The sequence below is a fragment of the Lissotriton vulgaris genome, chromosome 7 (assembly GCF_964263255.1).
Source record: "Lissotriton vulgaris chromosome 7, aLisVul1.2, whole genome shotgun sequence".
Lineage (NCBI taxonomy): Eukaryota > Metazoa > Chordata > Amphibia > Caudata > Salamandridae > Lissotriton > Lissotriton vulgaris.
In genome coordinates, this window is record NC_141695.1 from 233,623,132 (window position 1) to 233,638,263 (window position 15,132).

Sequence of the window (15,132 nt, forward strand, 5' to 3'; positions counted from 1 at the left end):
ACATGAGGGGGTTCTTCACACAACCAACTATAGGAAACCGACAGTTAGGAACAGTCTTCTCACATATGAAAGCCATCACCACAGGGCCCTGAGGGACAACCTGCCTGTAGGACAATTTCAGCGCTTCGGCAGGAATTGTGACACCTTAAATAAATTTGAGAAACAATCGAAAATCCTTGTGGATAACCGGTCTGACGGCCACTACCCCCAGAGGATTATACGTCAGACTCACAAATGGGCCAAGAATTACAACAGAAAGACACTCTTTGAAGTCAGGGATAGACTTAAGACAGAAACCATGACGTGTTGAAAATGATCAGGAGTGTGATAATACTGACTCTGATTTTGAGTAGGTCAAATATTTTTACAGATTGGTGGAGAAGGAAGAAGCAAGCTCAGTCCTGTGGACGCTATTTTAGTTGAATGAGAGGCTAATCAAGTTTTCTTCAACTCATATTCATTTGACCTTTTCAACACTGGCAATGATCTTGCGCAGGGGGCAGCTGGTCATCTCCCCTTTCTGTACTCTCTCCAAAGAAATTTACAGTACTCATCTGTACCAGTGTTGGACCTTGTCATTTGCCCTTGGCTATGGTTCCGAATCTGAGCTGTGTAGTTTGCCATGCGGACTGTTGTTCTCTACGAATCATCAGTACTAACTCCAAATTGACTTTTCAAAGATTCTCCAGCATAAATTTTCTTGCCGTTATCTCTGCATCTCCTGTGGAAATATTAGCATCGCAAGCTGCTTCCTTCATCCCATGGCTGCATCGAAGAACTCTCGCTGAGGGGACATTACTCATTGCCTCCCTCATGGAACCGCTGTCTGGTGTGTGAGCATGTTGCTGAGCCACCGACTACTGCTTCAGCTAGCCTCCTACTCAGGGGCAAAAATTACCATAATCTCAACTACATTTCATCACAATAAACTGAAGGACAAGGTCACCTTACTTAAACCAGATATAAAACCCTGTGCATTTGGAGTTGTATAGGTATTTCACGAGGTTAATTGAATATAAGCGACGTTTGGTGTCAGGAAAGATACATGTGTCGAAAAAAGTTTACAGCATCATTAGTTGGATACATCAAGTAGACTTGGGTGTCATGTTGGATCCCAACATTGAACTTCCAATTTGCTTAAAGAAAAAAGGAAAACGAAGTAGTCTGGATACAGCAAATTATGGCAAAATTTTGGATGAGATAAAACATGATACTACTAATATGTCCAGAGAGGAGCTTAGTTGTTTGAGGAATTACAAACATGAAATAAGATTGATGCCAGGTGCACAACCAGTTTGATGCAAAGTACGGAATGTTCCCATAGCAAGCAGAGGAGAAATGCAGGCGGATATTAAAAAGTTAAAAGACAATGGGTTCATGAAGGAGGTTGCGGGTGCAGAACGATTGACACCCGTTGTAGCAGCAATGAAAATCCAATGGAACTTTGCGCTTATGCATAGATTTAAGGCAGCTAAATAAGAATGTTATTGTAGACACGTACACTCTACCAAATAATATGGAGTTGTTATTGTTAATTGGCCAGGGCAAAGGTATTTAGTACCAATGAACTCACCTCAACATATCATTAGGTCGAGTTGGAAGAATTTTCGAGAGATTACACTGCCTTTGTAACACCTTTTGGGACATTTGGATTTGTTAGAGTTCCATTTAGATCAGTATCTGCAGATTCAGTGTTCCAGCATGTTATGGAAAAGATTTTTAATAACACCACTAGTTACTACTAGTCAGCATGGATTTATACCTGGACGAGGAACTACGCATCATCCACGGAAATTAATAACCCTTATTGATAAAATGGAAGTTATTGGGGAACCATTTTCGGTCTTATTGCTAGATGCTGAGAAAGCATTTGACCGTGTATCTTGGGCATATTTGTGGAGTGTTTTAGAAAGGATGGGTTTTGAGAATGGCTTCCTTACGGCAATAAAGACTTTGTATAGAGATCCAGTAGCCACGATAAGAATAAATTCGTGAACAACTGAGCAAGTGAAAATCAACAGGGGTACGAGACAGGGATGTCCTTGTTCCCCACTACTGTTGGCTATATATCTGGATCCACTAATACGCAGAATGGAAGTAAATGAGAATATACCTCCAGTTCCCACACCTAGGGGGGATTCTAAGATACTAGCTTATGCCGATGACGTGGCTGTTGTAACACCAATACCCACAGAGGCTATTAGATATGTTGAGCTGGAGGCTATAAATTTGGGAAAGTGTCAGGATACTCCTTAAATACTGGGAAAACACAGATTATAAAAAATAGTAAGGCAGTGTGTCAAGACTCACGAGTGGAGCAGACAGGAACATACTTGGGCATAACGATCACAGCAGAGTTAGGAAAACTAGTAGAATTAAATATAGATCCTATCATAAGAAAGGTGGGGAAAGACTTAGATAGACTTAACAATTTACATCTAACAATAGTCGGCAGAGTAAATATCATAAAAATGTTAATATTACCGAAATTTTTATATATTTTCAGGACAATTCCGTTATGGTTTGATAATCTCTGGTTTAAAAAGATCGAAGGAATGATCAATAGATTTATCTGGTCTAAAGGTAAAACTAGGAGAGCAGCAAGATATATGGTACTTCCAAGAGAGAGAGGAGGCTGGGCTTTACCGGATCTGAAAACTTATTATTGGGCTGCAGCTTTACAATATATGGTTGGGTTGATAGGTGGAGCAGAAGTAGAAGGGGAAGATGATTTAGGCTCATTAGCAATATATGGTTTATTGATGGGGGAAGAGGTTAAAAATATATTTTTGAAAAACTTTGACACAGCTTATTTTAAAAGAACACGATTCAAGACCATCTTGGGAGCGTATAATATTTGGAAGGCCTTTACTAAGAAATATGGTCTGGGGAAAATTAATAGGTATACGAGAATAAAAGATAACACAGTATTCCCTGAAGATATATTTTCTGATTTAGTGTATATAGAATGGTACCGGAAGGGGATAATAAAAGTGGGGGACTTGATGGGGGCACAGGGGATGAAACAATTTGTGCAATTACAGGAGAAATATGATTTGGTAACAAGGCATTTTTTTTTAATATTTACAAGTAAGAAGTTTCTTGCAAAACAAAAGGGCGGGCCCAAGAGGATTTGAAAAAAATCATATACTTGAGGCGATACATAAAGGAGAAGACTGCACTATTAAAAGATTTTATGCAGAGTTAATCGATTCAAAACCGGATGACATGGTTAAGTGGGGGGAAAGCTGGTCGGCTAAGTTGGATATAGAACTGGAATGCTTTAACGTGTCAGTAGAACTAGGAAACAATATTCTGTGCTCTGCATCACTGCAGGCTCAGCACTATAAAACTATATACCGGTTATATTATACTCCAGCAAAACTTGCACAATGGGGGGCGATTACTGGGATAAACTGCCCTAGATGTAGACGTCTAGAGGCAGATATAATTCATATTTTTGCATCATGTCCATGTCTATCAACAATACTGAATGAAACAGAAAAGTTTCTTCAAAGGGCATTGAAATTAACTGTCAACTTAACTCCTACGATTGTGTTATTGGGAGTAGATTCGGGCAATGTATATGGAGAGGGTAGCTACTTTATCTGTGTTGCTATGGCAGTTTTTAGATTATGTATTGCCTCAGTTTGGCTTGAGCAGTCAGCACCAGTATTTCAGCAATGGTTAGCTAAGGTTCTAAGTATATACAGTTTGGAAAAGGCAATATACTCTAGAAAAGGAAAGAACGGAAGGAAGTTAGGACTGAAAATATGGGAGCCAATAATAAAATGGAAGGAAGAAACATAATGTATATAATGTATATAAGGTTGTAAAGATTACTGGGTTATGAGGGAGGGATACAAGGGCCTAACAAGAAATAATGTGATGTATGATTTATCGGTTTTTAGATAGAAGAAGTATAATGTATATATTGTATATATGATGTATAGGCTTGTAAATTTGTATTAGGGCAGGAGGGAGGAGTCTCAGGTCTCTTACAAGAAATAATGTGTTATACGATGTGTTATATGATTTTTTGGTAATTCTCAAGTGCCCCTCATGGCTGGATTGAACAACTTCTAAACCTAAGCCCCCTATAATGTATATGTTCCCCTATGTGCATCATAGTATAAGGTGTCTTTCTTTTTTTACTTATTTACTTTTTTTGTTTTTATTCTCTCTCTGTGAAAATATGATTGAACTGATATAGTAAACTGTTCCTCACCCCCGATGCAGGGGGGGGGAAATAATCTGTAAAAAGCTGTTAATAAAAAGAATTTAAAAAAAAAAAAAAAAAAAAGGAAAAGATTTTGAAGGGAACAAAAGGTGTGTGTATCTACCATGGCATACTCCTCTTTGGTAGGGACAATAAGGAACGCAACAATCACCTCAGACAGGTGTTAGGGAGGTTATGTGACTGTAATCTCACAATAAACTAGAGAAATGCAAGTTTGGTACCAATGCCAGAAATTATCTGGGCCATAATTTAGCCCCAGGAGTCGACAGACGTTACCTGGGGGGCACAAACCCACTCTCCTTGTCCAGCGATTCGGGCCTCCAATGCAATCTCTGACTTTCCAGGCAATGGGAAGATCCCAGGCTGCACACTACACCCACACTCAGAGTTACAAAGACTCACAGGAGCTCCGGGTGCACGTTAACCAGACAACTAGTGAACAGGGTCTCAGGCTATGCATGACACACGCACACAGCATGGCTGAGACACACGTGATCTTCTTCTGCCCACGATCACAAGGCACAACTTGCGCAAGTCTCAGGTAGTAGAGAGCACATGCACTCTGTGTTGCTGAGATGCACTTTAACCTCTGGTGCCCCGGATCACTGGGCACCTCTTGCACAGGTCTCAGGTAGTAGAAGGTGCATGCTCACAGCGTCTCTTGTGACACACTTTATCTCCTGGTGCCCCCAATCACAGGGCAACTCCAGTGAGGGTCTCAGGCTGCGAACACCACATGCGTACAGCGTCGCTGAGGCACACTCGCTCTTCTGGTGTGGACGATCACGGGACAATCCAAACGAAAGTCTGAGACTGCCCTCAAGCACATGCACACAGCGTCGCTGAGACTTACTTGGTTCCTCGGTACACACATTCACAGGACGATCCTTTCGACAGACGAAGGCTAGACAGAGCACACGCACACAGCGTCGCTGAGTCTCGATTGGAACTTTCGGTGCCCAAGATCACATGGCACAACTTGCGAAGGTCTCAGGCTAGACAGAGTACACGCACCCACGACGTATCTGAGAGTCTTCTTTGAAAACGTTTGTGTTCCTATGTTTTCAAACAGGGAGCCAGCTCACCTCAGGCCCTTCGGGATAGTTACTTCAGGACAAAGCACACAGCAAAGTCCTTCAAGCAGGTGGACACAGCACACAGCAAAGTCCCTACAGCCATTCCTTGGTTAAAACAGCAAAACTGCAGGCCAGCCCCAGATCACACAGCAAGAGCAGTCCCATCCAGCAGTCTATTCAGTTGTTTTATCCTTGGCAAAGGTACCTCTTGATCCATGAAGTAGCTCCAGTCTTGATCACTCTTGATCAAGTCATTCTACATAGTTTAGGTGCTTCAGCTTGCATAGTTATACCCCTCAATGGCTTTGAAGTCTTTGTGTTACAGGGGAAACCAACATTTGTGTTGCTTCTCTTTCACTTTGAGACCAACATCTTCTTTATCGACCACAGAACTGTGGTTATATATGGCCTTTTTAAACCACCAAGGGCACAACTTGGAGACAGGTTCCCTCCCTTTAAGTAAATGGAAGGGAGACACTTCAGTGGTTGTATGGGAAGTTAGACGGTATAGCCATAATTGTTCTCTCAACTTGTCTTTCCACTGACCTCCAAAATTGCGTGCCTATAGAATATCTTGTTTACGAACTCAGTTATATCTCTCTACTTGGCCATTACCTTGAGGTTCGTAAAAAGCTGTGGTGACATGGCGAATATTAAAAAAATGGAGGAAGTCAGCCATCTCATGAGACCTCATCTGCACACCATTATCAGTGATGACGACTTCAGGGTAACCTTCGCAGGCAAAATCTTCCTTTAAGAATACAATGACACTCTCGGAATTGGCATGAGGTACAAGCTTGACTTCGGGCCATTTGGACTTACAATCGACCATCACCAAGGCAAATCTACAGTCTTGGGGTAAAAAATTAAAAGGTCCAGCCATGTCAAAACCTACTTTCTGCCAAGGAAAATCTGGCCATTCAACAGGAATGAGGGGAGCAGGATCACACTTAAGCATTTTATCACTGTTCTTACATTCGGGACATTCCCTCACAACAAATCTGTTTAAACCAGGCCACCAGACTAAAGATCTGATTAATTTTTTTATGGACGAAATTCCCAAATGACTCTTGTGAGCTACAGATAATATATGGTCACGAAGAAACAAAGGTGAAATGCATTTCCCTTGTCTGAAAAGGAGACCTCCTTCGATAACAAGTTCACTGGAGATTTTCCAAAAAGGAAATAGTTCAGCTGATATTTCAGTGTTAGAGGGTCAACCTTCTGTGGTGTAATTATTGACTTTACACAATATATCACCACCATGCATGGCACTTTTCCACATTTCTTCGGAGTTTGAGCTAAACTTTCCGGACACTATTTCCTCAATATTAATAACTTCTTCATTGTCACACACTTCACTAGCATTACAGGGCAGTCTGGACAGACAGTCAGCAGAAACATTGACTTTCCCTGAGACATATTCCACTGCAAGGCTGTATTCTTGCAAACAAGACATTAATCTGGCTATGCGGGCAGTAGCATTGAGACCCCCTCCAGGGGACAAAATGGACACCAAAGGCTTGTGGTCCGTTCTCAAAATGAAACGTGCACCCCAAATATAATTTCGGAAATGTTCCATCCCCCAGACACAGGCTAACAATTCCCTTTCAATAACAGTGTAACGTATCTCAGTGAGGTTAAGTGTGCAGGAAGCAAATGCTACGTTCCACTCCTCCTTGCCCGCACATTGAGACAAGATGCATCCCAAACCATAATGGATTGCATCTACAGTGAGTATAAACGCCTTCTTCATGCAATAAGGTTTCAAAGTAGGGGCACCCACCATTTCTGCCTTGATACTGTTGAAAACTTTCTGTTGTTGTTCTCCCCATACAAATTCAGCATTTTGTCTTGTGAGTTCTCTTATGGGTTCCATTTTGGATGCGTAGTTTATGACAAACTTGCTATTGTATTCACATAAACCTGAAAAGGAAAGAAATTTATCCTTGCAGTCAGGAACAGGTGCTTTCAAAATAGCATCAATGAGAGACTTTTTAGGCACCACACCCTCTTTGGATACAGGGTGTCCTAAATAGTCAACAGAATCCTGATATAATTTGCATTTGTTTTTTTAGAGTCAATCCATACTCTCTGAGGACACCCACACACATTTCTGAGATGATAGGTATCAGTTTTTTTATCTGCAGAAAAAAGAATGTCATCTTGAAAACACTTTACAAATGATTGCATATCCTTGAAAAGATGACACATTGAGTTCTGGAAGATGGAGGCCGCCAACGCTAACCCAAAGGGAATTCTTTTGAATTGAAACAATCCTTAGGGATATCTGCTGTGGTGTTTGACACGTGTGGTGGCTATGTTTAGGTGATGGTTATTATAGAATCTGTAGACAGCAGGTCATGATAATAGGTTGCGAAAGGGATCAATACTAATGATGAAGATTAATGAGGTAAGTTGATGAGGATGATGAAAAGTATTAGAGCTGAAATTTTGGGTGGACATTTTAACCAGTGATTTACATGATGGTTGAGAGTGATGACGTAGATCGGTAGGCAACGATGCAGGCCTGATGGAAAAACATAAACACAGGTAGCGAGGTCTGCTCAATAATAATAATAAAAATGAGTTTTAGTATAGGCAATTTAACTTATTCATGAAGGCTATGTTTCTAACACCTATCATGTTGATGCTTGCTTTTGTAGGTAAACAATGAGAAGTTAAGTCTTCCTGTTATCCTGAACGATGGTAAACTACGGCTTTATCAGTCCGGAGGAAACATCATTCTTCAAACTAATTTCACTCTCAAAGTGTACTATGACTGGAACTACTTTCTAAAGGTCGAAATCTCAAGCAGCTTCTTTGAAAGTATTTGTGGATTGTGTGGCAACTACAATGGAAACCCCAATGATGACTTCAGGATGCCCTCCGGTGACCTGGCTCAGAATCCAATTGAATTTGGGACAAGCTGGAAGGTAGAAGATGGAGACCTTTTATGCTGGAACGATTGCAATGGTGTGTGCAAGACCTGCAGCGCAGACCTGGTGAAAAAGTATGAAGACCCGGCTGTCTGTGGACTGATAACCAAGTTGGTGGATGGACCTTTCAGAGAGTGCCATGCAGTAATTGACCCCAAAATCTACATGGACAACTGTGTCTATGATATGTGCATGAACGACGGATTCAAGCAAATGTTATGCCAAGCTCTAAAAACATACACTGATAGCTGCCAGAGGAAAAAAATCAAGGTCTATGAATGGAGAAGCATAGCTGGATGCCGTGAGTAGAGACCTTCATTTATTTAGTTATTTATTTATTAATAATATTCCTAGAGCACGAGCAAAGGCCCATGGGCATCTCGGCGCTTCTCACCTTCATTTACCGGTCATGTAATAATCTGCATGGTATTCACCACAACTGTGAAAAAACACAGAATAGGCGCTATTTGTCACAAGTGATAAATTATGAATCCCCGATTTGTCAGATTTTATTGAGCACAACTGCATTAGATAGAGGCGTAAACATAAGGCAGAAAAGCACCCCATACTCTGTGAAGTAAGGAATAAAGTGTCCTAAAGCTTTTCAGTGCAATCTAAGACTAATATAGCTGTGCTTATCCTCTAATGTTTCAAAGATCAGACTGAGAAACTGAAGAATGTTGAACAGTAGCGCTCACCATATACCTCAGAGCTAATTTTTTTGTAAAGCTTGACATAATCACTAGGGAGACTGAGCAAGCCTGAGCACTGGAGAAGCGTGAGCTACGCCAAACCTGTGAGCCTCTTTAGGCTTTTCAAATTCTGATCATTGTGGAAATCTTGAATTAGGTGTGGGATGATGAACCTTTATGATTATTATTAAGGTGACATTTTCTCCAGATGCCCAAATAGGTACATTTTGGGGTCTTCCTTAAAATAAAAAAGTGGTGCTAAAAACAGAAGACACTAATGGGGTTTTTAAATCCGTAATACTATTGAACATGCATATTGTAAATAAAAGCCATTTTTATCTCATATGCATCACTTATTTTGTAAAGATTTGTACAACCCTCAGTGAACTAACCAAGGACGTGGGGGACCTAAGGGCTCTATGATTTAAACGGCATTGGAATTGTGCTATTCCACTAACAAATAAATCCATAGCAAAGGTCATTAGACATTTGGCATATTTTGTTTAAAACCATAAAGGTTAAGCCTCAAAGTCATTATCATTTGGCAGTGGTATAAAAACCAACGTCGCCTATGTTAGGCCAGGTCTAATTGGGAGGGGATCAAGTTATTTAGATCACATTTACTGTTAACACAAAAAAGATGCTCAATTAGCAGCCTTCTAATGGATTTATGGGATTCTGGCACAATGCAGATTAATATTCATATTAACTTCTATGTTGAAATAATCCAGAGGACAGTTGAGGTACTGACAATGTCAATGTGATGTAAGCAGCTATGATTATCTGAGCTGCTATATAGATTTAGGGAGTACATTTGCTAGTGAGCTATCACTTTGCAATCTTTCACAAATAATTCACTCAAGAGTAAAGAAACAAATAGCAAAGCACTATTTTCCACAGTTAGCCAAGTAACATTAACATGTCATTTCTTCTTGTAGCTGCCCAGTGCCCACCGAACAGTCAATTTGTGACATGCGGAAATGCCTGCCCTGCAACTTGTAACAATGATGCACTTCCTGAGAAATGCTCTGAGGCCTGTGTGGAGTCCTGCCAGTGTAATCCAGGTTTTGTCCTCAAAGAGGGCAAGTGCATTGCCAAGAGCACCTGCGGCTGTGTCTTTGAAGGGCGCCAGTACGCCCCAGGTCAGAAGTTCTGGGGCAATGATAAGTGTACGAAACAATGTGTATGCAATCCAGAGACCAACACAGTTGAATGCAAAGAGACCAAGTGCAAATCAACTGAAAGATGTGATGTGGTCAAAGGCATCCGAAACTGCTATCCCTTAAGCTATGGCACCTGCACAGCCTCTGGTGACCCACACTATGTCACCTTTGATGGTGTGCGATACAACTTTATGGGTACTTGTGTCTACCAGTTTGCAGGACTGTGCAAGAAGAGCGATGATTTGGTGGATTTCCAAGTTTTTGTCCAGAATGATAATCGAGGAAGCAAAGTTGTATCTTACACATCCCTTGTGCAAGTCAACGTGTATGAATTTGAAATCATCATCAGCAAGGAGTACCCCAACAAAATCATGGTATGTATATACACATCATTACTAAATAAGATATTGACAAATATCACTGTTCATGACATTTATCAACAAGCATCCTACATTAATGTTCAAATGTGGTGTTACTTTATCTTTCATAAGATATTGGAAAGTAAGTAGTATCACATTCAGAACCACCCTCTGAAGCAATTATTAATGTGTGTATGCATATGCACCCCATGGCGGTCTAGCTATTTGAGATTTGATTTTAAAAAAATATGAATCATAAAAATTGACAGAGATTAAAGTCGTATAGGAAAATCTTTTAATTCCATTACTTAGTTTATGTTAAACTTGACTTAATTACTGAAATTTCTAAAAGGCAGTGGAAACGTTGCACTTTACACAGTGCTCAAGTGTGTAAAAAGGCAATTTGAGAGTAAGAGCCACATACTCAGTCACAATATCAGGATTTGTGACAATGCATGATCATAAACTGCAATTACGTTTCTGTAAATTCTGCCAGTATGATGGACTAGCTGGCATAAACAATCAAGGAGGTGTGGTGCGGCGGATAGGCTTAAAAAATGCACCCAAATGCCAACCAATCTGAAGGTTTAGGTATGCATAAACATTCATTTACGCCCACATGCATCAAAGTGAATTGCAAACGGTGCTAATCGCAATTTTCGACCGTTTGCGAATGCAATTGACTAATTTGGAATGCATCATGCATTTCGCCCAAGGGTGAAGCGTAGAAAAATCTGACCTAATGCGGTCTTGATAAGACACATCTAGCGTGCCTCATGGCCTCCCCTCGGAGTGGCAGAAGGGTAGAACTAAAGCATTGCTCTATGAAGTGGTAACTATACCGCGTGGAACACCCTTCGTTTGCCAGCTCATGAGGCACGCTGGATGTGTCTTATCAAGACTGCATTAGGTCAGATTTTTCTACGCTTCACCCTTGGGCCCACTCAAGCCCAGAAGCCTAACTAGGTAGCCGATTTTTGCTACTAAGTTATAGGACTTTAGGCATATATTCTTTAGAAATCAAAATTGAGTATATTTTTCCTGTAGGGACCATCAGAGGTCCTGATGAGTAAGCAGTAGGGGACTGCTTACGAAACATGTTGACCAGGTAGTAAGCAATTAGCTCTACCAACAAAACCCCTTTTTTAACGTTCACTGCCAGAGAAGTTAATAAATTGTATTTTTTCTACTAGCCAGGAAATTTTTATTTTGCATTCACATATTTAGGTCCCTACACTTCACTGATATCACTTACACTGCACCACACATAGCCTATCGTCACACCAACAAGTGCTCCCATGTAGCTCGTAGGTCTCAGCACGCCCCGCCCCGCAGAGGGACGGGAAGACCCCCATGATGAAGCATGACACTAATGGGTTCTTAGTGTGTGAGGGGTATTTTAAAGCACATTGTGCCCTCGTTTTGTCATCTCAAGAGAGGGTTTTGTCTCACATTTAGACTACTATCACTTAAAATTTTTCACCTATACACATTGATAGAATCCTGCTGTTTACATAGATCAGTAAGGAGGGTGATTCTATCATTACCTCTACACTTCCTCTACTGTTGTTTTGGATTTGTGATTGTCCCAACTCATTGCACAGCAGATTCTGACATCTCGCTTCTGCACACGTTCCAAAAAGCACTTTCTTTCCACATTCTTGTTTTTACTTCTTCTTTGGAACTGCCAGTTCCAACAAAAGGTACTGAAGACCTAGAACATCACTGGGCAGCCTTTCCATTATTCTCCACTAATGATAGACTCCAAGAACGTGCCTGCTGTTGTCTAGGCTCTGTAAGGGGTTAGGCTTCTGCAAGAATTAAGCAAAGAAAGGGCGAGGTGGGGAGAGGGCTGCATTGAAATCACATGGGAGGATTGTGTGAGCATTTGAAACATAAGGTGTAGAAAGTAAGCACCTTTCCGATTTGTGGGGTATTAGGGAAAAATGCCCTGAAAGAAAACATAGAGGAAGACAGACTGATCTCAACTGCACTCAAGGGAACATTACACTGTATATCTTGTGTGGGTGGTGTTTAATCCAGTGCTCCAGGAAGTGGAGATGGTTAATAATCTCTCAGTCATAATCCCAGGGAAGAGCAAGCAGCTACCTGAACGAGATTCTTAGTAACCTCATGCCATGCCCTGTAAGGCACTGTGCAGTCCACCTTGCACCTCACGCACCTTATACTGTCTGATTACAGCCTCTGGAAACCAAGGGCATGGGACCTACATGCCATCCAGTTACGTAACTCAATAATGCCCCAGACACAAAAAATGTGTAGCGGGCTCACGATTCTCCACATCTCACAGATATTTGTTGACCTTGGGCTAAACGGGGCTCCTGAAGTGTTAGAGAGCTTCTGAAGAGGTGCCACTCCCCGCAATGCAGGGCCTCGGTTACCTCCCTGTGCAGGCCTGAAGCGACTCTCCAAGGTCTGTCCTGCACATTCTGCCTCTTAAGGACTTCTTTTGTCCCTTTATTTTTCAATTCCTTGCAATAAAGAGGAGGTGTGATGCAAAGCACCATTACTGATAAGATGCGCACATTTAATATACGCCATTAATTACTTACCCTATTCCACCCCCTTCAAAGTGCGCCTATAAGAGAGGGTTACGTCATAACAACACCTCAACTGTTTTGCTAGTATGTCTATGTGTCAAATACTGGGGGTTAGCAACCAAGAATCCTTTGTTTTTCCTATAAAACATAACTCATGGGCCCTGGAAGGTATCAAAGAAGGGCACACTTGCAGGCTCTGAAAAGGCATGTCCACACATCACAGCCCAGATCTGGACAGGCCAGCATGTGCTGTCTGCACAGCCCAGCTTTAAGAGGTGGGACACTTGACCGGTTATATTCCTCTTTGGTACCACAAAGATAAAGACAACAACAAATAGAGGTTGGGACAGAGGGAGAATTGCAGAACCCTTTAAATGCTAAATATTCTAATTGGCTCTGTACTCTAAAAGAAAGTATTGTTTTTAACGCAGTCTGATGTGACCATTGGGCGTACATATCAGAAGAGCAACAGGTGCAATGGCATTACGGCATGTTTGTGAGAGTACTCCGCACCACAATTCAACTCCTTCTCAACAGGAAAGCACTCTCCTGTACAACAGGTCAAGACTAGTCCTTCTCGGATAGAGCACCTCTTTCCCTTGAAAGGTGGGCTGGTTGACCTTGGGTGTAATCTCTTTCCCTGACCACAAACAATTCACAGTACACAACTCCCCTACCATAATACATCAATCCTTCTAGATGTATCCTCATCCCCAGTACCAGCAAACATGCATCTACGTTCACAAGATACTCCTCTCCTCATCCTTTGACCAACACTACTGTGCACCCCAGGAAATCCATATCCACCCTACACTCACCCCAATCAAAGCTAACCATTTTATCCTCCAAATCTGCCGTCACTCATTCTCACCCCGCTTACACCTCTTTATTACCAACAACCCTACTCCCAATCTCAATCTGAAATCGACTTTACACCGCTCCTGCACCCTGCTACCACTCCCTATTTCCCACATGCACCTCCCTACTACATCTTTAACCCCTAATGCTCCTCACTACATCCTCCTTCCCACCTTACCCCATTACCCTGAAACAGCTCTGAAATTTATTACCTCACCTCTTATGTTACATGTGGGTAGCCATGGACAAAAATTGGAGGCCACCAAGGTTCGCAACTGCAGTCTCAAGGCAATACATTTTGACTTCCACCACTTTGTGTGCAAGTTCTGACTCACAGCCAATCATATTAGTCAGGACAGGCGGGATATAGGTTCAGGTTTCACTTTCACGGCTTGAAAATAAGAAACAACAGTTTAAATATGTGGTGCTAGGAGCCTGGAAAGTTGCACTATGAGGTACATGCGCACTAGCAGCCACTTGTTTTCATTATACACAGCAGGGCCATGTTGGGTTGTGAAGGAAGACGTTTCCCGGTGTTCAGTCACATCCTGCCAGTGACTGCCAGTCCACTCTGCACATATATAACAGCTTTTACTTCATTCACTGAGTTACACAATGTACGACTAGTAAATATGGGATCAATTACAGCTTCTCCCCTGGACCAAATTAAGTGATCCTAACCAATTGCGTTACTTTAGAGTAGACACTCGGTCCCAGCAGGAACCACAATCCCAGTCAGGGTAAGTGAGGTACACACTAAAAGATCATCTGTGCTCAACCTCTGGTAGCTTGGCACAGAGCAGTCAGGCTAATCTAAAGTATTTGTGTACACAACACAGTAACAAAGTGAAAACACCCCAAATCGACTCCACATCAGTTTACAAAAATTGATTGTTATGTTATGAACAAAACAAGACCAAACGTCAAAAATCCAATAAGTACAAGTCAGAAGATTCATTTCTAAAGAGTAAGTAAAAAATAGCACTTAGAGGCAACATAGCACTGTGGGGCTACTGTAGGTGGCGCTGGACCATGACAAAGTCAAGAGTTCATGCAGCCCGTGATGGATCGCAAGCCAGGTACAGGCCCCACGTGGGATCCACTGAGCAAATACAAAATGCCATAGAGGTAATGTGTCAGTTCCGTGGACGAAGCATTGAGTCCAGAATGTGAGGATAAAACGCAGAGTGTAGATCTCACAACAGCAGTGATGTGTTGTTCCAGATGTGTCGTTCCCAATGTTG

The 15,132-nt window shown here is 41.7% G+C and overlaps 1 protein-coding gene across 1 annotated transcript in view; it reads left to right on the forward strand.

Moving 5' to 3' along the window:
* LOC147701272 (IgGFc-binding protein-like) overlaps nt 1–15,132 on the forward strand; it is a 901,303-nt gene that overhangs the window by 37,887 nt on the left and 848,284 nt on the right. The window contains exons 4-5 of the mRNA XM_086929332.1: nt 7,983–8,556; nt 9,886–10,484. Coding sequence (XP_086785458.1) covers nt 7,983–8,556; nt 9,886–10,484 — 1,173 coding nt within the window. The remainder of the gene's footprint in view (nt 1–7,982; nt 8,557–9,885; nt 10,485–15,132) is intronic.